Source organism: Lissotriton helveticus, chromosome 11 (assembly GCF_964261635.1).
Source record: "Lissotriton helveticus chromosome 11, aLisHel1.1, whole genome shotgun sequence".
NCBI classification, from domain to species: Eukaryota; Metazoa; Chordata; class Amphibia; order Caudata; family Salamandridae; genus Lissotriton; species Lissotriton helveticus.
The window spans coordinates 725,373,295-725,399,112 of record NC_136072.1 but is presented as its reverse complement, the minus strand read 5'-3'; the positions used below and the strand labels follow the sequence as shown (position 1 = coordinate 725,399,112).

General features: G+C 44.3%; 1 protein-coding gene across 3 annotated transcripts in view; it reads right to left on the bottom strand.

The window, feature by feature from the left end:
* Positions 1-25,818, bottom strand: part of CDCA2 (cell division cycle associated 2) — a 484,453-nt gene that overhangs the window by 380,420 nt on the left and 78,215 nt on the right. For all 3 annotated transcript variants that reach the window (XM_078666604.1, XM_078666606.1, XM_078666605.1), the window contains exon 3: positions 19,516-20,292. In XM_078666604.1, the coding sequence (XP_078522730.1) occupies positions 19,516-20,292 (777 nt within the window). The remainder of the gene's footprint in view (positions 1-19,515; positions 20,293-25,818) is intronic.

Sequence of the window (25,818 nt, the reverse complement as noted above, 5' to 3'; positions counted from 1 at the left end):
CCAAAGGTGGAGTGTAAAATATGCCACACCATCTTATCGAGAGGAAATCCCAGAAAAAAATACAGCTTTGGGAACTGGACGATGATACGCCACGTGTCAAAGAAACATCCCCAGAACTATGCACGGGAGAGTGTCAGGGCTCTGGCACGAGAGGCTCCCAGGGATGGTGGCTCTACTTCTACCGGTGGAGCAACACCTTCTGTGCGTAGGCGTGAGCAGGAGATGATACCAAATATTCAGTCTGCTTTTAATCAGGCTATATTAAAATGCCGAAAACGTGACCATCTTCTTTGCTATGGGGAGCAAAGTGTCACACTCATGGTTCGAGCTCTCGAGAACCACCGCTGCCATCCCCAGGCCTAATTTTTTATTTTTTTTTGGCTCCTGTTGAGCTGTTTCCAGTTCCCTGTTTTTGTTTTAGTTAAAAAAAAAAGAAGAAAAACAAAAGTTCTTTTCAGAGCTACCTCCAATTCTCATCAAAGAGCTGTGTTCTTAAAAAAATGAAAAAGGACTACCTCCAATGTATTAAAAAATGCTACATTTGTAAAGAAGTCCGTCATTGTTTTTTCTCCAGGGTACGCTCCCCCGATACGCGCACCGGAGCGCGTACCGGGCGCTCCCCTCGCGAAAATCGAATTTTTTTTTTACTTTATTTTTTATGCGGCGGGGCCCTTTTATGACCCAACATCAAACCTAGGGGGTCAGGGGGAGTCTACCCTGCCCCCTTTTGGTTATTTCCCCCTTTGTTTTTGCCACCTCTTGTGTCTCGATCCTACCGAGACACAAGATGGCGGCCGCTCCGGTCTGTTTGGAATGTTTACAGACACCCGAGAGCCAATCAGCTTATCGTGCGCAAGTCACGTAGCGCGCCCGGTGCGCTCCCCGGTACGCGTACCGGGGTGCGCTTATAGATATATATATTTTTTTAAACTCAAATTACTCAAAATCCTCTGGAGCACATATCTTGAGACATAGCAAAGGCACATCGGGCTACCAGTCCCTACAAGTTTGCCAAGTTTGGTGAAAATCCATTCAGCCGTTCGAGCTGAAAGTGAGTTCGACCGCCCTATGGAAATTAACATGGGGAAAACACGTTTTGGGACCCCCTTTTATCTCGGCCCCCGCTTGACGAGTGCCCCCCAAACTTCCAGGGAAGGAGCGGAGCGAGGCAAAGTTGAGGAAAATTTCAGGCAGATTCCTCAACCGGCGCCAAAGTTATTCCCAATAGAATGTTGCGATTTCCCTATGGAAAACAATCCTAACTATAACTACCTACTGGCGACCGCCAGTAGGTAATATCTCTCTCACTATCATATATATATATATATATATATATATATATATATATATATATATATATATATATATATATATATATATATATATATATATATATATATATATATATATATATATATATATATATATTTAAAGCTCCAAAGTGCACCGGCAGTCCCAAGGCACTCAATAGCGGGTGCAAGCTCCGCGCCGATACTCGCGGTAAATGTTAAAGCTCAAAAACCATTTCTTTCTTTCAGGAAATGTGAAGCGCACTCCAGGGGTAAAGCGGCAAAGTTTTATTTTTCAGCCCACAAACAACTCGTGCAACAGACGCGTTTCGGACGCCAAGTCCTTCATCAGTGTTTACACCATCAACCGTCTGGCAGCAACATTTAAGGTTTGCCAACAAACTGAAAAACGGACAGTACTTTCCAGTGCATGAAAATGCAGCGGCCATTTCAAAGTGGGTTAGATACCACAATAGACATTTAAAGTATATACATATCAAAGAAAATGTCGTAAAGGCCACTATGGCCCAAGAGTCGTATTTATAATGCCGTGTATCGGCAATGCACTGCATTACTAGGCACTATCAGAACCGTCCGTTTAAACAGTATAAGGGCACACACATTTACACATATATATGTATGAATACATGCACCAATCACATCCGTGATTCTGGTGATTATTAAACCAATTATCTGTGCATGTTATACATTTGAGATGTCATCAGTGATGTCATGAGTGATGTCACTGACCATGTCATGAGTGATGTAATATGTGACGTCATCAGCAGTGCATTGCACGCACAAGTTATAGTGAGTCCAACTAACTATAACGTGGGAATTTCAATGGTTTTATGAGAGTAAAACTTCCACCTAACTATAACTGGTGTGAAACCTATGGTTTTTTCAGTGAATATATATATATATATATATATATATATATATATATATATATATATATATATATATATATATATCAGCACATTACAATATTACTGCCCCTTTCTAAAACATTCGGACGGATTCTTGCATTCTGCGTTTTTTGTTAAAGTTAAAATGTGGCGTCATTTGCTGCTGCTGTGTATTTATAGATGCAGTGGGATACGATAACTGACCTTTCATCCCTGCTGATCTATACCCAGGCACTTTAAGTAGCCCACTATGGCCCAGATTACAGGTTGCACTGTAATGTTCTGGTGCAAACTCTGAACCAGTAATAACCAGCACGGCGGGGTCATACCCCACCAGTACCTTGAAATTAGGAGTTAAAACCCCATAAAAGAGGAAATAACTGTGTGGACCCGGATTTACCAGGTTGTATTCTGCATGGTATTCCCTTTTCCTTAGGGTTTAATGCACACATTTACCATCTAGTATGAGAAGGTGGTGAAAGTGTGCAGAGGGCTGTTGTAAGGCAGGATGGAGGGAGATGAGGGAGAAGGAACATGTGGATAACGTTTGCTGATTGGGGGAATTTGAAATGCTCCTGTGGGCCTTTGTCTGAAATTGTGCAGCAGTCATGGAAAGGGCCCAGGCTGCAATGCAGCCTTTTGCAACAGTCATTTTGCCTGCTGAATTTTCTGGCTGGAAATATCAGATTTGATGTTCTCGCAACCAGTAAATCTGGGTGCAGGAACACAGGACCCTGGTAATGGTGCAGTACACAATTCTGTGCCGCACAGTTTTACTTTAGAATGTGTACTGTGCTTACTACACCATGTGGGATGCTGAAGAACTTACTCACAAGGATAGAAAGCAACACTGTGTAGGGTAGGTAGTTAGGAGCGCGTTGCTTTTGCTTTCAGCCTATATGTAAAGTGTTGTCTCTGAGGACCACCAACTCAGATTATCATGTTATGGGAAAAGAGCCTAGGAAAGTGATGGGTGACGTTTTGTGATATACACAAAATAGAATAAGGACTAACCAGCTTAGCCACAGAGGCTGTGGGATGCTGTGTGCCCACACACCAGAAAGGGGAGTAATCATAGAAGGACCAGTAATCTATACAGCAGCATGCCCAGGCAGAGAGGCTACAGAATGAGAAAAACATACCTAAAGAGAAAAATGACCCTACCCTTTACAACTTTAAAGCTGGTCATTATGTCTTGTGTTAGCCTTGCTGATTCTTGGGTACTTGTTCTCATCTTGCAAACCCATTGCATTGTGGCAATTGTATCTGCAACCGACCTTTCCCAACATTAAAAGATGCAAGTACACTGGGTCCTAACACATTAAGATTGGGCACAATGTCTTGGGCTGTGCTTGTTGAATCCTAGAGAACTCGTTCTACATCTCCGACCCTTCCTATTGTTGAGATATCACCCAGAAACTAGATGTATCTGCATTAGAAGATGAAAATGTATGCTAAGCCCTGCTAGCCAGGAAACATTAAAATACCCCTACCACATTAAAGTAGGTTGAAATTTATCAGGCTAGTCTTGCTGGTTCCTCTGTTTGCTTCCCTCCTGCTGACCCATTGTATTGTGGAAATAAGACCCGCAATCTACCTTTCTCAGCATTAGAAGATACAGGCATGCCGAACCCTGCCAGCATGTCCTACCACATTACTAAATTCTAGGGAATTGGTATCAACTTGCTAACTGTTCCCGTGACGAAGATATGATACGCCATCTGCCTTTGCAGGCATCAGAAGATGAAAGTATGCCGATCCAGGCCAACCAGCAAAATATAAATAAAAATCAGACTACACCCTACCTCTTTAAGCTGGTGTCAGAGTCTCTTAGAGTCTCAGGCTGGCCTGCCTGATACACAGGCACTTGGTCTCGTCTTACTGCCCGACAACATCAGATCGCAGGATCTCACCAATACACTACCATTATAAGCATTTGAAGTTCACGGCGTCATCCCCACTAGTGAGTTTACACATCCCTAAACAGAAATCTCGGTGGCAGGAGCTCTGGACTTTGCCGCTCAAGACTGCCAATTAGAAGAACCTCTGCTCACTTTTAGTATGTTTAAGGAAATACATCTTTTTGTATGGTCATCCCCAAGGTTTTCCAACCCAGAGTCCACGGAGACCTGCTTACCAGGCCACAGTGCCATTGCCCTGACCCTTAAAACATGTATGTTTGATTGGCCCATATCTAATTTGCATAAGCTCACTTACTTCTAGGTCCCTGGTATATGGTACCAGGGGTACCCAGGCCCTATTAGTTAAAGCATTCCCTCAGAGACTGCAGCACTTATTGTGCCACCGAGTGGGATACGGAAAATGTGACTACCAGTCTTCCACTGCATAATGGAAGAGCAGTTTAAAACTACTAACTCAACTTTGCCATTTCAAACCACGGAACAGCCAAAATTCCCTTTTTAATGTGGTGAAAAGTCCCCCCTACAGCCGGCCTATTGACTGGCAGGGTGAAGCATACTAAAAAGTAGCCCCAGTGAAGAGTAGAGAGTTACAGGCTGACAACTCAACTGTGCTAACTTCTGAATGGGACTGTCAAAGTTGGTACTTCAACATATCACACAACTCATTACATTAAGGTCGACTTGATGCCCAAGTCTAATTAATTGCAATTTATTGCCACACAACTTTTAGAAAGTTGCCACTCTTTTGCCCAGTTTCCCAGTGGCCATTTGCTGATGCTGGCCACGAGACAGCCTTCTACCCACCTGGCGAGAGGGGTCAACAGCTCCTAGAACAGGTAACAATAGAGACCTGCTGCTGGAGGAGGCATTTCCGCCTCCTGGAATATAGTCATACGGGATGTTAGCGTAAAAGGCAAGCTTCAAAGGGGGAAGCTGCCTCTGAAGGACAAATGGTAACACTTAAGAGGGGATGCTCTTTTGTCTGGGTAGACATGCAGGCATCAGGGACAGAGGCGAAAACGCCTGCCAAACTGTTTTTTTCCATGGGTGTGTACCCCTCAAGCAGCCATACCTCTGGGGTGGGCTACATAGCTCCACCCACCAAGAGACTCACTCAGCCATCTTTGGAGTGTGCAGACATGAGATAGTTAGATGCCACACTTCATAGGTACTAGTCATCAAGCAGGAGAGAACCTAGTAACCCCTTGGCTAGTGACCAACTCCCTGAGGGCACTTTCTCGGCATAAAAGGGGCACCCCTGGCACCCAGGACTCAGTTGTCCATTAGACTTAACAAGACGATGGAAGAAGGACTGTCCTGCTGACCCTGGAACCTACAACGAAGAGCCTGCCCTGAAGATGGACTGCACCTGCTGCTCCTCAGCTAACAAAGGAAAGGATTGCACTTGCAGGGCTCGACGAATCATAAAAAATGCTCTAGACCTGCAGGTCTAGTAAACTACAAAGTCTCCTCGACCTAACTTAAATGAACTTGACCTCAAACTCTGAAAACTGAGCAAATGTGACAAGTTAACAGATTTAAAAGCATTTTTATTGTTCATTTACTTTGTGAGCAATAAAGATGCCTTTAAATCTTCCTATCTTGTCACATTTCCTCTGCTTTCAGAGGCAGAGGTCAAGTGTCAAGTTTGTATTCCTACTCGCCAGAAAGGGCGAGTAGGACCTAAAAATAGCTCGTGGAGAAGACGTCCCCCTGAGCCCAACCAGAAGCAGAGCCTCAGAGTCAATTGGCTGACGTCGTGTTTAAAGCACAGAGTCAAAAAAGATAGAGAAGCTTGCCTGGACGAGTTTGTAGGCCAGATCTCCAGATAGTTACCAAGACCACTGATGCTCCACAATTGCACTCAAGTCTGCTGGATGCGGCAGAGACTGAGTGCAGCTTGGCCCCCCAAGAGGAGATTTATGCCTCAAATAAGGAAACCACTGAGTTTGTTGTACCCTATATCCAGTAGCCCAGTAGTGACTAGGCTTTTGCTGGAGTAAAGAGGACTTCGAGAGATGTTAAAATCTGTGGCCAGTCTACCAGGACCATGGATCGAGGAGTGGCCCCAGGAAGATCCCATCGATTGCACAACATTTTCAACATCTGTGAGGATCTTCAGCATCCTGTATCTCTTGCATCAGGAAAACTCCATAGAAGTCAAGGGACTACTAACATTGCAACTGGACTGAAGTCTGAATTTCCTGTTGGAGTAACTGTTTCTTCTGCCCTTGCTGGTCTCTGACTGGCTTCCTGCTGGAGTTGGTTGCCCAAAGCTCATGTAAGACACCAAATTACACCCTGACCCAAGTTAACTTGCAAATGTTTCGAAGTGTCAAATTTGTTGAATTTGCCAATGCTTGTTTGCAGTGGAGTGAAACGTTGTGATTCACTGTTTCTTTCAAAATCTATATCTTTGTAACCCTCCAGTGATCTTTTTTGTTTTGGTGTCCATAAATTCATAACAATAGTCTATTGTTATAAACTGGTGTTGGATTTCTTGAGAGTTGTGCGTTTTTTCTTCTATTGTTTTAGAACGGTTTTAAATGCTTTGCAAGTGTTCCTTTGTTGAAGCCCGATTGCTCTAAGCCACAGCTACCCAGGGTTGAGCTAAAGTTTGACAAGCAAAGCCGGACTGGTCCTTAAGGGGTCATCAATGTATTATACAGTGAGGTCTCACAACCACCCCATATAATGCACTTCATTTCCTCACAGCATTGTATTAAAGCATTTGTACAACACTTACTAACCGTATGTGGGATGCTAAAGCACTTTTCAACGCAGATATCAAGCAACATTGTCTAGGGTGTGTCATTGGAAGGCTGTTTTTGTTTTAAACCTATACTATAAGTACTGTCATGTCGCGAATTATGACCGCCATAGTTCAGTTATCGTGTTACTGGGCGCAGCACATGGCGGTGTGTTGGATGAGGGTATATTAGAGACAGGCGTGAAAATTACAATAAAGGACTAACCAGCTTAGCCACAGTAGCAGTATGAAGTATGTGCCAGTACACAAAATAATCAAAAACAAGCATTTGCAGTGCAATAGGTCTAGCATTAGGAAAGTTTGAGCGATTGGTATTGTAAATGACACATTTTTTATTCATGTGTTGGTTTTGAAAACAGCGAAAATATTAGCTTTGTCATTTACAATGCCAATAGTTATAACTTTCGCAAATGTGACATCTATAGCATTTGTAATGCACTATGTGTTGTATTTACGTGACTTAGATTTATTGATATTACAAATAACAATGGCTTTTAATTTTTTTAAATAATTCATATTTAAATAAAAGTTATTGTAATTTATAATGGCAATAGCTTAAACTTTTGTATATAACTTTTGTGATGATTTTGTTCAGTGATTTTTATTGTGACGAAAATCCAAGAACAGAAGTGAAATATTAACATCTTTTTGTGACATTTGTAATAAAGCTTGAAACATTGAGAGAACATATTTGAATCAGTTGTTGTTGAATGGTTGCACAGATTGATGTTGTGGTGGCGACGAGTGATGTTGTGGCGTTCAGTGATGCTGTGGTAGCGCATAGTGATGTTGTGGTGCCCCTGAGTGATGCTGTGGTGGTGCCGAGTGATTCTGTGGTGATGCGATAGATAGAGTGAGGGCAATAAATAGATAGAGTGAGGGCGATAGATAGTGTGTAGTCTTGTTTCTCTGAGCTCTGTGCTGCCTCGGGGTCCCCACTGCTGCGCCCTTGGTGTGCTGTAAACACTAATTGTGGAGTAGCGCCAAGAAGGGCAGAGGGCGTCCAGGGGTGCAGACAGGCCCTGGCCAGCTGGCACACGAGTGGCGCTTAATTAAAGTTCATTAACGAACGGAGATGAAGGTGGTGCCGAGGGGTAACACTTAGAAGAGGCCTGTGGGCAAGAAGTGGGTTATGGGAGAGGGTAATGGTCAAGTTTTGAATGCGCCCCTTGAAAGCCATCTATTCACGAAACGTTTTAATGCGCATAAAACTTTCTTTCTCTCAATCCGGACAGACTGCGGTCAGCAGCAAGCGCTTCACTCACTGAGCTATTTTACTATCAATGAATGTGTCCTTGTGTAATGTAACTGGTGCTGATGTAAAGCGCTCCAATACCTTAAGATAGAGTTCGCGCTATATAAATCCGTAAAAAACATGACCGACCACTGGGTATTACCCACAGATTACATTCTCAGCAGAGTAGTTTATTTAGCCCACTGAGCTATTTTATTGGCAATGACCGACCACTGTGTTACCCGCAGTACACAGATACATTCTCAGCGGGTGGAGTCAACCCTTCGGTGGCATTCTTCAACCCAATTTAAATTAATGGATACGCACTTATTAAAAAGAACCAGTAGTACTGTGCTGAGGATCAGACTGGTGTCTGTTTGCCGCCGGGACATCACATGTCTCTGAGCTCTGTGCTGCCGGGGTCCCGCACTGCTGTGGGATAAGGGAGGGGGTAATGGTCACGTTTTGAATGCGTCCCTTGAAAGCCATCTATTCACGAAACGTTTTAATGCGCATATAACTTTCTTTCTCTCAATCGGGACAGACTGAAGTCAGCAGCAAGCGTGGTGACTGGAAAGCCATTTTAAGTGAGAGAGAAGGAAGGCGAGAGATAATAGCCGATGTACAGCCTTCAACGCGTGAGGTGGCTTTCTCTGCAGTGCTCAGAGGAAGACACGGTGCCGCGTTACAACAATTTTACAGCTTTATCGTGTGTACACTGTTCATGTTCAGAAATTAGTAAGAAAAGGAGCGCTTTTTTTCTGGGAAAATTCTGCTGTGTTTAGTTAACGAATGGACTTTGAACGTAGACGTGGCACTGCGATTTAAATATACGATTTAGAGTTGTTGGGCAAAACAGACCTATTGGCTTTGTGCAAGTTTAGAAGTGCTTGACACTTCAAAAGTGATCCATTCTAGCGCTCTTCAGCTAATTTTTGGAAAGGCAGAGATTAAAAAAACACAGAAGCAGTCACAACACGGAGGACTTAAATTGTTTCTGAAATGAAAGATCTTTAACCTCGGATCTTGGAGACTGATCCCAGAAGCAGGGAGGAGTAAACTCATCAAGGATGGCGGCTTGGGCTATAGAAGGGGCGGGTCCGTGTTCTTTTACTGCACCCCATTGTTCTCCAGAGGATACAAGTCTGCTCTGGTCAAAGCAAGGTGTGGGGCGCACATGTTAAGAGGTATCTGTGTCATCCGCAATTAGCAGCTTTGCCGTCTGATCACTAACACTGTAAGAAAGGAAGGCTCATATTTCCTCTTTGGTTGAGGTTTTTGCAGAGTTTGTTTGTTCAAAGGCATTACTGCCTGCCTGAGTGCATTTGTCGTACACAGAATAAACCCTCTTGCTTTCACGGAAATAGGCTCCATGTCAAGAAATGGTCAGCTTAGTGCAAGGCGTCTAAATCGCTACTTTGGTGGTGACAAGTAGTACAATGTGTAATCCCTTTCATGAGGCGGCGTTCAAAAGTGCCCCTGCGATCAAGGACCCTGTTCCTACTGATACCAGGATGCTGGTGGGTCCTCACGCCGACGCTGCGCACCCTACAGCTGCCACACTCGCAATTTACCCTGAATATCGCAATCAAACAGGGTGCCAAATTGAATTAATTGTTGTTCAGGTGAATAAATGAAGCAGACGTTACACATTGCCCTGTTCAATACAGTTTTCTACAGTTTAAAACACCGACCTTTGAAAAACAAGGGTAAACATTGATTTGCCTCCAAGTTTTGTTGCGAATGGAAGAAAAAAACAGGAATTGCCGGAGATTGGCAGTCTGAATGGGCGGAATAACGCGCAGACGTGGAAAGGAGTGGGTGGGGGAATCAAAGACAATCTGGAAGGGAAAGACTGTGCAAAGAGGAAGAGAAGGGAGGAAGAAAAAGAAGTTAAGGAGCCTGTGAACAAGTAGCGAACTTGAAAACGAGAGAGCTCTCGGCATTGCATGGCGGGGGGGCGGGGGGGAGCGGGGTAGCGGCTTCCTTTGAAGTCTGATGCAGAGGCTCAGACAACAAATGGTGTGGGATGTGGCTGGCGACGTGCAAGCGTCAGATGCCAGCTTCGCGCTTGAATGCCTCACATGTACTGGCCATAAACCACATTCCAGAGGTCTTTGGTAGACTTTTCTTTTCCCCTTACTATAATCTCGCCAGCAATGCGCAAGCGCATTGGCTCAGGCGAGACCCAATGACCCAGCTATCCATATCGCGGCATGTGCCCGGCTGAGATGCTGTGGAATGAGTAAATTGCAAAAAGAACATGTGATGGACAGAATGTTGAACAATGTAATTCACCCCATTATAGAGATCTGGGCCTAAATGCATCGTTTTTTGCTCCCCATGCCATTCAAGTTTAACCGCATCGCTGCGGCGGCTTTTCCCACTGTGCGCGGTAATTTTAAAAATACCGCGTTACATGACGAGCTGAGCTCGTCATCAGCCTGGAAGGGGTTAAACCCAGACATATGCAAATCAGTCTTGACCCTGTGCCCGTCGGAACAGTACAGCCCAAACTGCCAAGCCAGGTTCTCCATGGACTGGAAAACAATGATCCTAGGTCCGGTTTTGGGGTTTCACCACAAAATCAGCCAGGCTAGCTGGACGCCAGAGGCATGGAGAGCACGGGACCCACGTCTGGTCAAACCCATCCCACTCAGGTGACTACTGCAAAAAGAACATGTGATGGACAGAATGTTCAACAATGACATACATTCATCCCAGTACAGAGATCTGGGACTAAATCCATTGTTTTTTTGCTTCCCATGCCATTCCAGTTTAAACCCAGCCATAGGCAAATCAGTCTTGACCCTTTTTTCCGGCCCACGGAGGATCTGGCTTGACAGTTCGCGCTGAACTGTTCCCATGAGGAAGTGGGTCAAGACTGGTTTGCTTATGGCGGAGTCCAAACGGGGGGGGGCGTGGTGAGCAAAAGAACGATGGATTAAACCCAGATATCTGTGACTGAGAGTGAATGTGTGCATTGTGGAGCATTCCATCCATCATTTGTTCTTTTTGCTTTTGTGGAATGAGTAAAAGCAAACCAAAACGAGAAGGGGTAAACTGTGATAACAGCAGCAGGCATGCATCATTTTACATTTGCATTTTATCGTTTTTACTACTGAAAAAATATATCCCTTGAAGGAGGAAGGATGTGGAAGTTCCATTTGAGGCCCATGTCTTTCATGGGCACCTTGCAAATGGGAATAGGGAGAAACAGTGCAACACCGTGTGACATAAGAAACAATGAAAAAACAAAGGCTCTATCTATAAATGGCTTTTGGATGCCCTCAGTGGTTGCAGTGGCGGCAGCTATTGGGAACGTTTCCCCATCTTTAATGTTACACAGTTTCAGAAGGTTAGGGCTGGCCTTCAGGTGCCTCTGGCTTAAAGGGAACGGATGGATTCTCCTGTTCTGTGAAGCCAAGGTAGAGGCATACAGTGACAAGCACTGGCAAAACAAATAGGCCTTGCCTTAATAAATGTCAAGTTTTTTTAGGTTTAGGTGATGGATATTTTCTTTTCTTTTAATTAGTTATGGAAGGTGTGAGGGAATGTATGTGTGCAGAACGAATTGTTGGAGAAACGGTTTTACTGCATGTGTGTTGTGTGTGCACTGTAAAGGTAATGGGTTGCATATCTGTAATATGGATCCAGACCGCAGAAAGCAAACTTTTTTTTTAATATTGGTATGAATTCTTATTTACAAAGTCGCAACATGTTTGAAATTATTAAAATGTTATCTGCAAATGATATTTTTGTAATTTTTTTACGATATTCATTATTGATTGACATTTACATTTGCAAACATTTTTTTAAAATGTATGGTATGGTCTTGCGATAACAGCTAGCACACAGGTGTAAAAGTCTCACGCAGCAAGGGGAGGCGGAACATAACCCAGACTGTAGAGTAAAATGGAAGGAGGAGTTGGTTTGACTAAGGGGATGGGGGGCACAAGATGAGTTACTAAAACAGAGTCGGTGTTGCAGGGATACTTAGTCTTTCACATGTTTATGAACGCACATTTGGCAAGCAAATGAATAAAGCAGTTAAATCTTCTGCCTGCTTTCAGATAAACCATCAATCTGAAAGAACAGTGATTATTTGAAGTGCGTGTGGCTTTGTAAAACGTGCCAAAAGGTGGTGACTGACGCGAGTGCTGTTGTCTGGAGCTTTTGGCTTCGTGTCAGAGCAGAGGAAATCTGTGTATACTGTGAAGATGACAAATTGCTGCCACAGGGGAAATCGTCTGTAAGACGTTTATCTGTAAAAGACATTGTACGTGTTCACCAGCACAATTGGACACGTTTACACTGGCAGTGATAAACGAAATAAATGTTTAAAAAGACAAAAGGGAGCACTTCGAAAAATATTGTAAGCCTTTAAAGTGCACGCAGCAGCTGTAAAGTTCCTAATAAGTGTGAACCGGTTGCCCCTTCCAGTTGTTATTGAAATAATGATCAGTGCCATCGTTTATGGTTTTTTCAGAGATTGAAAAAAGCAGTACTTGGTTATCTGGTTTGTGTAAGAGGTTGGGGCTAGGACTCTACATACAAGCTTGAATATAATATGCTGTTTGCACTAGATTGACATAGCAGCATGTGAACTTGATGCACACAACAAACGTGTTAAAAACGACACAGACCTAAATAGAACATAAGTATAGTTCAATAGAAAAAGTGTAAACTTAATGTACAGACACCATGAAACAACACAGGTAGCACACGCAGGTCATGCACATTAGTGATATAGTAATGGTAGTAAAAGCACACCGTTTCGGCCAGCTATTTGCCCATGAGCGATAACTCAGGGGTGAAGGTGCTGCAAGGTTAGCAGCTACGGGCAGGAGCAGAGGCAGGCCCCTGCCCTAGCCCTGCAGCAACACAGGGGAACAAAGAAGGAGTCTTCTCCCTAGTATCAAGAAAAAACACGTGGCAAACCAGCATTGGCATAGCCAATAGGTCTCACCTTTGGGACCTTATAAGTGTTTAGCCATGCAACAGTTAATGTTGTTGCACCAAGGATATTGTGCTGCATAACTAAATACTTTTAATGTCCCAAAAGCGAGACCTATTGGCTATGCCAATGCTTTTTTTTAAGGCACGGGAGATTACGTGAATTGCCCAGAACCACTGGCTGTTTTGCCTATCAAAGACTCAAATCTCGTTCCTCCAGTTCCAAAGGCGGCAGCTCTGCCAATTGTGCCACATCACCTGCTGTGATCAGTGCTTTACAGATGCACTGTGTCTGAACTAGCAGGCAAGGAGTTCAAAGTCAGGTTATAGCACTCAAGTTTGGTACACCCTGGACCACCTTACGTCTGTCTGCCTGTGGTCTACATAAAAAAGCCTCACTTGTGACTCAGTGTGCGCTAGAGCAACTCACATCTTCCCTGTTGCACACTAAAAAACTACAGGTCTTAGAACTCACCAAACTACAATTTCCCACAAAAACAGGTTATTAATTAGATAGGCGAAACCAAATTCATTTACCAGTGCTGGTTGTAGGTGTTTCCTAGGCAATCTATACCCATCACACATTACAATCTTTATCTCAGATGCACTGTATACTGAAATAAATATTTACTTTGCTTTTTAACTGCAAGTTCACTCATGACTCAAAAAGGAAACCAAATCAATTGTCTTTGAAAAAATACTCGTCTTCTTACTTTTTGGAAATTCGCCACTAGTCAAATGTCATCACTGTGATTCCCACAGCTGCTTAATTTTATAGCAAAAATTAAGAAAACGTACTGAATTCTTCAGATGCTCAAGCTAACGTCACAGTTTGCATATTTGCTTTTCACGGACAGGTAGGGAAACACCGTAAAGAAAGTAAAGGCACACCCTAAGCACCCAAGCAGTATTCCCCATTTTATAAAAAATATACAGCACAAATTACTAACTTAACCCAATTTAAATTTACAGATGGCAACATTTTTAGGAGAAAGACAATTAAAATCAGGGCCGTGCGAAATTCCTCTATGCTAGCGTAATCTTGCTTTACACTTGTTCCTCAAAATTTCCGAAGTCAAGCTATTACGCCAGTTTTAGCATGGGGACAACAAGAAAACAAGCATTTACAATGCAACGGTCTCGCTTTTGCAAAAGTTAGAGCTATTGGCATTGTAAATGACAAACATTTTTTTTATGTGTTAGTTTTGAAACCAGATCAATAAATGGCATTGTCATTTACAATGCCAATAGCTTAATCTCTTGCAAATGCGAGACCTATTGCATTTGCAATGCAATAGGTTGCGTATTTACGCAAATTTAAGCTATTGATATTGCAAATAATGCGTTTTATTTAGGTTTCAAAAACCAAAACATAAATAAAATCTCTCACACTGCCGTCTCTCACACTGCTGTCTCACACACACTGCGGTTTGGAGGGAGGGAGGGAGGGAGAGGGGGAGATGGGGAGGGGAAGGGGGAGGGAGAGAGGGGGAGGGGGGAGGGGACGAGGGGGGAGGGGGAGGGACTGACTCCGTGACCATGATGGGAATCATCCCGTGGGGGTATTGCGGCGCCCGGCATACACCCCTGCCAGAGAGACAGAGTGGCCACCATTGTCAGCAGACATAGGAGTGACCATTAAAGAATACAAGCATTGAAAATGCAATAGGTCTCGCAATAACGCGAGTCTGAACTATTAGCATTGTAAATGATTATGCCCTTTATTTTTGCGTTCTGGTTTTTGGAACATAAATAAAAGGCTTTGCCATTTACAAAGCCTATAGCTTAAATTTGCGTTAAAACGAGACCTATTGCATTGCAATGGTGGTGGTGCTGCTGAGTTTCTCTGAATCTGCACCCACAATCTGCACCCGTGGCTGAGTGGCGTTGCGTGGCTGAGTGGCGTTGCTGGCTGAGTGGCGTTGCGTGGCTGAGTGGCGTTTGCGTGGCTGAGTGGCGTTGCGTGGCTGAGTGGCGTTGCGTGGCTGAGTGGCGTTGCGTGGCTGAGTGGCGTTGCGTGGCTGAGTGGCGTTGCGTGGCTGAGTGGCGTTGCGTGGCTGAGTGGCGTTGCGTGGCTGAGTGGCGTTGCGTGGCTGAGTGGCGTTGCGTGGCTGAGTGGCGTTGCGTGGCTGAGTGCGTTGCGTGGCTGAGTGCGTTGCGTGGCTGAGTGGCGTTGCGTGGCTGAGGGGCGTTGCGTGGCTGGAGTGGCGTTGCGTGGGTGAGTGGCGTTGCGTGGGTGAGTGGCGTTGCGGGTGTGAGTGCGTTGCGTGGGTGAGTGGCGTTGCGTGGGTGAGTGGCGTTGCGTGGGTGAGTGGCGTTGCGTGGATGAGTGGCGTTGCGTGGATGAGTGGCGTTGCGTGGATGAGTGCGTTGCGTGGATGAGTGGGGTTGCGTGGTGCGTGGATGAGTATGAGTGGGGTTGCGTGGATGAGTGGCGTTGCGTGTGTGAGTGGTGTTGCTTGGGTGAGTGGCGTTGCGTGGGTGAGTGTGGTGTTGCGTGGATGATAGTGGGCTTGCGTGGGTGTGAGTGGCGTTGTGTGTCTGTAAGTGTTGCTGTGTGGGTGAAAGTGGCACAGAGCCTTTGATGTGACATTTCAGGTGCAGAGCATGAGATTGATGCAAGGAGCAGGCATGGGAAACAAAACCTTCCTGATGTGAGAGACGATAACGGGTGCATATGCATAGGAGGAGAATACAGGTATATGGCATGTGAAGATATCAGGTGGAAAGATTGGGTAGGGAAGATAATAGGTTCAGGGCTTGCAAGGCATGAGTAGAGTAAAGCATGACAAAATGGTGCAAGGCATGAAAAGAAACTAATGCCAGGTGTGGAAATTGAGGAGTAAAAATAACGATACGGCATGAGATGTCCAGCAAGAGAATATAAAATGTGTGCCAAATTCAGGTGGCATGGGTAGGTAATCTAGTTCAAGCAACTGTGATATAAGTGACATCACAGGCTTTGGTGTGCAAGGCTAGCGAAGGGCCGTCACTGATGTAAGGCTTAGGAAGAGAACATAAAACGTCGAAAACAAGGACAGCGAACAAGATAGCTGTCTGACCGTAGCTGATCCGAAAGTTACCTTGTTTGCTATGATTACAAGTGCAAAGAATGTCCCGAGAAGGTAGGGAGTGCAAGGCATGATACAGGAAATTATGTGTGCCTTAAACCATGGTAATGTAAGCAAACTGATACAAGTTGATCGGCCGGGAAGCGGCCAGGAAACACAAGTACGGCCGGCCACATAATTAGGGGAGGAGACGCCGCACAGCACACGCTGGGAGAAGCCCTTTGATGTGCTGTGCGGCCGCGATGCGCGCTCTGTGCTGGGGGAGGGGAGGGCCATTAGGAACAGGAACAGATGGCCATGAAAGTGTATGGGCCAAATGCGCGTGCCTGTACGTGCACTCGAAGAAAACGCCACGGAAAAAAGCAGTGGTTTGACTATCCGATGGAGCACTTGAATTCTCCTCCATTTCCCATTGCTTCGCAATGGAAAAGGACGAGACCTAAAAAGAACCGCACATCGGAGACAAACAGACTAAGAATGATGCCTCGGAGGGCCGCAGGAACCAGAAGTCTAAATTGAAATTATAGACCGCGAGAAGAAGCAGTCCTAAGGATGCAACAGACAGAAAAGGATTCAGTCATTGTCACTGATGTTATCAGCAGCAGCAACTTGGGAATTTGCAGGTAAAGAACGGTGAGACTTGAGTTTTTTAGCAAATGCCAGTGCCTCTCTAGGATCCGGGAAGGTGAAAGTCTTTGCGCCCTGTTTGACACGCAGCTTGGCTGGGTACGCTAGCGAGTAGGGGATCTCATGTTTCTGTAGGATCAGTTTGGCCAGTAGGAATTCCCGGCGAGCCGCCTCAACCGCGATATGTGGTCCGGGTAAAAAGAGAGGTGATTTCCTTGATGGCGAATGTCCCCTTTCTCCCTGGCCGCCCAGCCGATGCTGTTGTGGTCCCTGAAGTTCAATATTATGGCAATAATGGGATGTGCCGGCAAGCCAGGGGCGGACAGGGGCCAATGGAGCGATGGGCACACTCAACAATGAAAACCGGTGAGAGGATGTCACCAAAGAGCTCCCGGGCCAGCTGCTCCACGTAGTCCTCCATGCGGGAGATGTTGGTGGACTCGGGCACTCCAGTGATGAGGAGATTGCTATTTGTGAGCGCGCCTCCAAATCTTCATTATTATCGGAGCAACTGGATGGCAGGAGAGGAGGCCGCAAATTTGAGGAGCAGACCAGGGTGCTTAAGGTGCAGCCGGCCAGTGGGGACCCACAGTTCAGGTGGGCTGTTCGTAGGGAAAGAATGGATCCAATGAGCGAGCTGTCCGGCACCAGGCAGGCGTCCCAGTCAGGCCACTAACCAGCCAAAGTGGTGGCAGAGTGGCCCTGTCCTGTCCAGGAAGGGCTGGTCGTGGCAAATTGCAGCAGGCAGCTAGGGCAGCAACTGAGGCCAGAGCCAACTCTCAGATGTTTATGTATCCACGGGTATGCCAGCGAATCACGACACAGCAGAAATGAAAAATACGAGGCAGGGTGCTGGGCCAACAGGAAGAGGAGGCCCAGCCAGGCAGACACTAGGCTGAAGGCAGGTCAGGGAGCTCCACCGGTTCACGGTCCAGAGATACGTTGTGGACCGGCAGCAGGGGCCAGCCGGCGTCAGATGCAGGGTGAGAGCCCGGCAGCGCCGGGAATATGCGCCGGTCACCGGGAGAGGAGGCAGCGGGTCGCAGCGGCCATTGAGCCAGCAGAAGTCCAGGCGAAAGGCAGCGAGACGGGCCTCAGCAGCCAACTAGACCCCAGGGATTACGGCAGCGGGAGCCACAGAAGTCTTCAGGGCGAAGTCAGGAGCCGGCAGTTGCAGTCACTGGGAAGCTGAAGGTCGTGGAGGGCGGGGGACTGCCCGCAGCATATTGGGGGGGGGGGGCCTCAAGGGGAGTGCGCCGCTCACCTCGCTAGGGTCGAGGCCCAGACACGCGATGCCTGAGGGGGAGTAGAGGCTCCTGGGAGCGCGTGGGCCGGGACGGGCGGTTTGGCGAGCACACCCACAGCCCCGTCTCAAACCGCCCCCGCAGGAGCAGACCTACCAGCAACGTTGTCTGCAGGGAGGAGACGCCGCTTCAGGTGAAAGTCCGGTCCAGGTCAGAATCCCGCCGCCGGATCCAGGAGGAGCGGCAAACCGCGCGTGCCACAGGGCCCTGGCCGGGCCTCGCACAGCGGCAGTTCTCGGCTCAGCAGCGGCCCAGGAAGTTGGAAACTGTCTCAAAACACACCGTCCGAACAGGTGAGATGCGGTATTGCTAGTAGATGGTGGGGATGGGTAAAATGCCTGCAGGATTATGAAGGATATTGAGCTAGGCCAGCAGAGCCCACTAGAGTGTGGCCATTTCGCAGCCGGCTAAGCCACGCCCCCCAGGCAGAGTAGTTTGCAGTGGCATACAGTGCAATGGCGTAGAGTGACTTGGAGCGGCGCAGAATAGATTGCAGTGGTGTACAGTGCAATGGCGTAGTGTGGCGTAAAATGGGGCAGAGGAGTGCATGGGGAGTAGAGTCCTTCAGCTGTTTCAGATGTATTTCGAGATCATATTCTTCTGCTTTTATTTGTACTAATAAGGAAACCTGTAGATTCTTATTTTACCTCATGTCTTAGTTCCACTTCTCCAGCTGATGCTGCCGTGCATTACTGAACGCTGCCTACATTACTAGCGCTTCTGGAAAATTCCAACTTCAGAATCAAATTTTGGTACAAGACCCAGCTGTCAGCCCCAACTTTAAGATATCTAAAAAAAATCCCAGAGTAGGGTACAAACTATAGAACGAATTAGCACAAAACCAAGCAATGCGGGCAAACTATCTTCATGTAAAGCTCATTCTTAGTTTGTCGAGCAGTTCCTGGTCCAGTATAGAGTAGAAAATCCTATGGGATTGAGAAAGGTAAATTTAACTTTTGGGGGAAACACGTCTTCAGCCCCTTTTAAGAATGCCACAAACTCCACAGCTTCAGCTCCCTTTACCTGAACAAAACTTTCAGCATCAATTTTGAGTGTATACTTTTTAAGGTGGTGCTGTGTGAATTCATCTAACAGTTTCAGAGTTATGATAGTTCATAGGAAAGGCGTTTATTTGATCAAACAGCGCAACCATAACTACAGTGTCACTAACACGTACTCCTTTCCTCGTGCATTCCCATTAAGAAACAAACCTAAAATGATGTACTGCAATTTTAGCCATAAACAAAAAAAAAAAGAGAACAGGTGGGTCACTAACACGCATTTCCACAGTACGACTACTAGACATTCGAAGGATGCCTTTTCTAAGAAATGCCATGTGGGTCCCGTAGCTGGTACAGAGAGATTACAGAAGAGAACAAATTAAATAAAAAGAAATGCATTAAGGCAAATAAAGAGGAATTATATTGCCCTTACCTGAAGATTTAAAAGTGAATGCTTCTGGGGAAATACCGAGTTCGGATACAGTAACAGTAGAAAAGTTCATAGGAGTCTTCAGAATATTTGAATCATTGGTCACAGGTCTTTCCAAATCTTTGACACAAATGCTCTTGTCTGCTAAAGTGGGGGGCGTCTTCAAGTCTATGAAAGATGTGTTTGCTAAAGAGAAACTTCTGTTATGGTTAGTAGGTGGAGTCTTAGAAGCTATAAAGCACATGTTGGGGGAAAGATTATTTAAGTCAGGGAAGCAAGATTGATCTTGACTGAAGTGGTTTTCAATGTCTTTAGTATAATCATTGATCAAACAGTGAGAAGACTCATTGGCCTCAAGGATGTTAGAGGTCTTTTGAGAAGGCTGATCCATGACATTTTCAAACTTTCCTTTTTTATTGTTGGTGCCAGATTCACGGCCAGTATGTCTGTATGAATCCAGACCATCAATGCTTCTCCTACAAGACTTTAGTCTTGCATCACGCTGGTTACCACAAGCCTGTTTAGATACAATACGTTCATCTTCAATGTTTTCTTTAATTTCTTTCAAACTTTTGGGAGTTTGTCCAGAAATACTGAAAGTCACAGGAGTTGGTTTCCGAGGTTCTTGAAACACGGTCTCTTTCATAGTCTGGGATGAACACAATGGCATGCTCCAGTTTAGCAGTTTTGAATTAATGATTTTCTGATGAGGGCTCTCAACATCAAAAACTGTCCATTGTTTTAACACCTTCTTCTTGGGTCTGGCTTGACATGGTTTTGCTTAAGAAACAAAAGAACAATACATTTTAGGAATGCAACTTGTGAAGCTCTGTTAATAACATTGGTACATTGCACTTTTGTATGAAAAAACAAACTTAAAACTATGTTCTGCAGTTTTATACATAGAAATAAACAGTTGTGTCAATGTTATCTTCTGTTAACAGATGATATATTAAAACAAAAAAATAAAATAAAGTAAAACTTTCACTTTGTATTCCTTTGCAACATTTATATACTGCTTACTAGGTGGGGCTCTGAAGCGCTTGCCTACAGGTGCCGCATGCAACGTAGTTTAGGGTGTGTGGTCGAAAGGTGTTGTCTGTGCTTGATTCGATGAGGGAAGGGTTTCCATGTTGTGCGGTATGACCACCAAGATGCAGTTATCGTGTTATAGTACGCAACGCTCAGCAGTGTGATGGGTAAGGAGGTACGAGACTGACTCAGCATTTATAGTTTTCAGTTAGCTGGCAGCTGTGAGCAGCTCTGCAGGTCTCTTTATGGTATTTCTTAGGATCGTCGGCCAATTTACAGCACAGGTCCGTCTAATCACAGATATTTAGTGTGAAGGTTTAAAGCCCTGAGCTGGCATGGTTGGAAGTGAGGCTATCTACTACAATGGGCTTAGGTAATACCATCCCATATCTGATTGCCATTTTGAGATGTAAAGACACAGTCATAGTATTTAGTTAGTTAGGATGTGCAGTGGCGGACTAGATTAGAGTCTTCATATTGGCTATCAGTATAGAGCAGCCCTCTTCAGTTATTTTATACTTGTCCAGTTGGTGAGAGCTGGTGTATGGGTTGGTACAGTACTGGGTGATGATAGATAAGACCAGTAGAAGATGTGTCTGATGCAGAGGGCCAGAGGATTTAAGCAATTTTGTGGCTGCAGCACTTACCACATAATTATATATTTACTGCATTTACCACATCATTTGCTGCATAATGTGCAGATATCACAAAAATGTTTCTAGCCATAATGGATAAAAAAAAATGACAAGGTACTGCATAATTTGCATTTTTGCTGCCCGATTAAGAAAACCTTGCCACATAATTTCGTCCTCCATGCTGCATAGTCATGGTAACTTAAGACAATGATAAAGGTCTGTTCAGAAGTTTTGGGACTGTTATACGATGATGAAATCAGAATTTCGAAGGGAAACGGAATATTTTCCACATTTTGCAGTTCTTTGTGAAACAATGGTTTGTATACCACTGTATTTTATGCAATAAAAGCCCTCAAATATGTTATATACACATCATGATTTTTTTCTCCACCCACTCCAATCTCACCGATTTGAAAGTAACCTCCCTAAATTATCCAGGTCCAAATGTAAAACGTCTGTTCTTTTCATGCACCTGGTTATGATCATAGGAAGAAAAAAAGGGGGGGGTGGATGGGTTAACCAGAAAAATTACTTATCCAGCCTTGGTAATTTCCTGTTTTTTACATATTTTAGCACCCCAGGATCCCCAAAGACTAATACGCGAGCCAAAAAAAGAAGTAGTTACACAAATCTAAAGTACTTCACAATATTCTTTTCTGCATTCAGCCACTATACTACCACTGGTTGGTCGATAGCAATGTTTCAAAAACGTTATTGATGTCAGATATACTACACACATATTTAAACCATTTGAAGTGTTTAAACAATAATAGGGAAAGACTGGAGCCTTTTAATCTTCTATTAAAAATATACTCTACATTAAGATAAGGTAACTGGCCTGAATCCAACAAAACAAAGAATCCTTTTTAGTTATGTAGCAACAGTTTTGTATATTGCATTCTTACAAATAAAGGGATTTGAGAAGTAAATAATGTGGGTGGGGTTTAATATATGCAATTGACAAATGTGTATTTTTTTAACCGTAATAAACAAGGTATTTAATTGACATTGTTCTTCACTAGAGCTAAAAAACAAACACGCATTTGCAATGCAATAGGTCTCACGTTACTGAAAGTTTGAGATATTGGCTTTGCATCTTTATTTGTAACGCCAATAGTTCAAACTTTCAGTAATGCGAGACCTATTGCATTGCAAATGCTTGGTTAAAAAGTAAATTGTTCATATTCTAAGAGCAAGCAGGTACATATAAATATAAACGGGCTTGAGAAAAGTGAAGGCCCAAACAAGATGCTTTACTCAGAAATTTGGCAAGCGGCATCCCCCAGTACATGACGGTGGAGGGGGTAAAACTATTCCAGCCCAATGAGAGTTGCATGCCTGTCTTGGCTCTCTTCTTAGAAAAAAATCCAATCAGGAAAAAGTTTGCAGAGGGCTGGATGGGATAATCTGTTTCACGGCCGCAGTACAGTGTATTTGTACAGCATAGCTGAGAAGGGCGTAGCGAGGTGGGGTCAAAGGTCCATGGTGCAAATTCTGACAAGTTTGTCAGTAGGGGCACAAAAGACAGGCTGAAACAGGGGTGGTTATCTGTTTGAAGTAGGAAACAAATGGGAGTAAAGGATAGTGTCCAAGCGGGTCAAGCTGGATGGGGAGGATACAAGTTTTTTTATTTTGGTCAGTAAATCCGAAGATGCCCTTGTAGTGTCGCTGTATGTTGAGTCTATGAAAAAAAAGTAGAATACATGCAAAGCAGATACAACAGGAAGTCGTTGACAAAAACTGGATGCCAAAGTCTCACCGAAAGAGGAAGTTATGTGATCATAGACCGGAAAGCAGGGCATATAACATCGACAAATTATTTATACACCAGAAGTGTGGATTAGCGCCATGAAACCCTTCAAGTTTATGAGCACTTACCAAATCGCATATATAGTAGCCTGCCGAGAAGAGCCGTCATCTTCAGGTGGCACAATTACATCAGATTCAGAAAGTAAACAGTGTGTAGCTAAAAAAGAATTGCGCGCGGTCGCCATTACGATCAAGCATGGCGTACCCCTGCATAACAAAGTATCATTTAAAAAAAATTATTTGTTGAGTCACACTATACGAAAGGCACACGGCAGCCACTGTTCCAGATGAAACGCGGCATGCCAGTGTGGTTGAAAAAGTTTAGCAAGGTGCACATAACAAAACAAAGAAGAAAATAAATAAGGCATGGCCGCCATTTTTAAAGGTTAAGCGGGCGTGACGGGCTGCTTTACTCAGAGATATTGCGCGTGTTGTTAATATGAAAGTGAATAGCGGGCACCATGCTGAAACCAAAAGCGGGCGCCGTACTGAAATCTACAGAGCGGCACCCAGGGACGGGGATGAGGGGCTGCAAGCCGTGGGTGCCGCTGTTTACTGTGTTGATTAATTTGGACAAGCTGCACATAACAAAAGAAATGCGTCGCTGCCATTCTGGAACCTGAAGCGTGCCTCACGCTTTGAAAAAATGACAAAGCGCGTCTTAAAACGACAGTGCAGTAAAGAAACTATATTATGGCATGAGCAGCATTAATAGCGCGGCTGCAATTTTTTAATAAAAAAACATAACATAAGTTAAAGGGGGCCTGCGCTACTTAGAAAAAAGCTGCTGCATGAAAGCATGTTGTGCATGCTTTTAGAGAATGTCATTTAACAAAATAGTCCTCTTAGACTGTAAATAAAACACGGAGTAAAAACACACGCAAGATGGCCAGTCCTCATGGGAGGTTACAACAGAACTAAGGAGGGACTACTAAGGATATTGACCAATGAAAAGCCACCATTTACAACAGACAGTAACAGGAGCCAATTACTAAGATGGGAGGAAAGTGGGCAGAGCTTAATGCCCATATCCCGAATACAGCATGGCTCATAGAGACAGGGCAAGTACTGCCTAGGTGAGGCCTAAAAAAGAAACTGGAGCCCAATTCACAAAGGTAAATAAAATATTTGACAATGTTCACACGGGTAAAAGTATATTTACTATGGTGTGTGCTTCTGAGTAAGTGGTAATGAAGAAATGCATGTAGATTTTTCCCCAGTTTCAAATGTATATATTCCCGCTCCAAAAGTCCTGTGCAAGTAAGTGAAAAAGGAAGACATCTCTAAAACTACAAGCACAATCCTATTACACAGTATATGCCATGCTGGTGGAATGATACGCATTTATGCTTCGTACCATTCCAAATGGGGAGAAAAAATATTAACAGCCACACTTAACCACAATCACACAAACCATGCAGCACAAACAATCAAAATAAGTAAAATGTAAGCTACAGCCAGACCCCTTTCCTCTTTCCCTAAAGCTGCACACCGGTTTAGAGCTAGACCTCCTAGAAGAGCTAACAGTTAACTTTGCTGTTGACCAGTATTGTGAATTACATGGAAAAGCCAAAATATCACCAGTGGAGCAGAGAAGTAAACGATGGGGCTGAAACTAACAAATAAGATGAATGCATTTGCACTGGAGGTACGCACCCTGGGAGATTTGGAAAAAAAATTATCAGAGGAGGACTATGAATAACAAAATTGCCAGGATACATTAACTTACAACTCCACGCAGGAGCACCAAATGCATACATCAACAATTACCTTTCTTTCAAGATCCCATGTGTGAGAAAGTGGCTCTATATATACTAGACAATAAGGAAGTACAGTGTGTATGGAGTCCACAAACTCCAGAGGTATAACAGAGGTTAAAGTCAGTACTGACCTTACTCTCCAAAGTGGTAGCTTGGTCGATCAGTAAGGCAGTACCAGAGGGCAGTGCAAAGCATTTGTTGTACACACTCAGTCAGCAAAAGGTTTCACACACAAAGACTGAACTCCAGGCCAGTGGTGGTTATATCCAAAGATATAGATATATTTTTAGAACCAACAGGTATAAAAATATGCTTTGCTAGACATGAAGGCTTTCATGTAATTACTTTGCAAGGAAGCAATCAGGTATGTAAACACAATAGGTACAGGGGTTGCTGAAGGCAACCCAAGTCTAGGCACACTTTAGCATTGAGCTCAATGGATTATCATCAGAAAAGTACAGTTAATTACAGTGTAGATTACTTTAGTAGTTCCAGGTCTAAATCCTAGATTCAGTCCTGGGGTCTAAACTGAAACCAGATTAGCAAAAACGTTTAGTTACTGTAGTGACTTTTCATGAATATAAAGCGGTTTTAAAAGTTCACACTTAGAAACTTTTCAAGGTAAATCTGACAATGTTATTCTATGGGAGACAATTCAGGTTGCAGGTAAAGTACGATTGCGTTACTTTTGTAATCCAGCACTGGTCTCACAGGGCCAGCACTGGGGTCTTAGCTTAAAACAGGTAGGTAATTGCGTTTCAGTATTTCGTATGATTTTTAAAGAATATTTAAAGTTTTCAAAAGTAGACACTTGGAAGAAATTTCATAGAAAAACAAACAATGGGTTCCTATGGAGAAAATACTAGTAAACCCGGTAAGGATTACTTTTGCAGTTCAGTACTGGGGTTAAAGGTACAGTACTGGCTTCTCCCCTGATCAGGAGCCAAAAATGAACTGAGATGACCTGCCAGGATTGTGAATTAATACGGAAGCTGAAGAAAGAATATAAAAAGACGACGTGGGAACATAAAAGACGACAGAATGACAACTTTTGGGCTAAATTACTATAC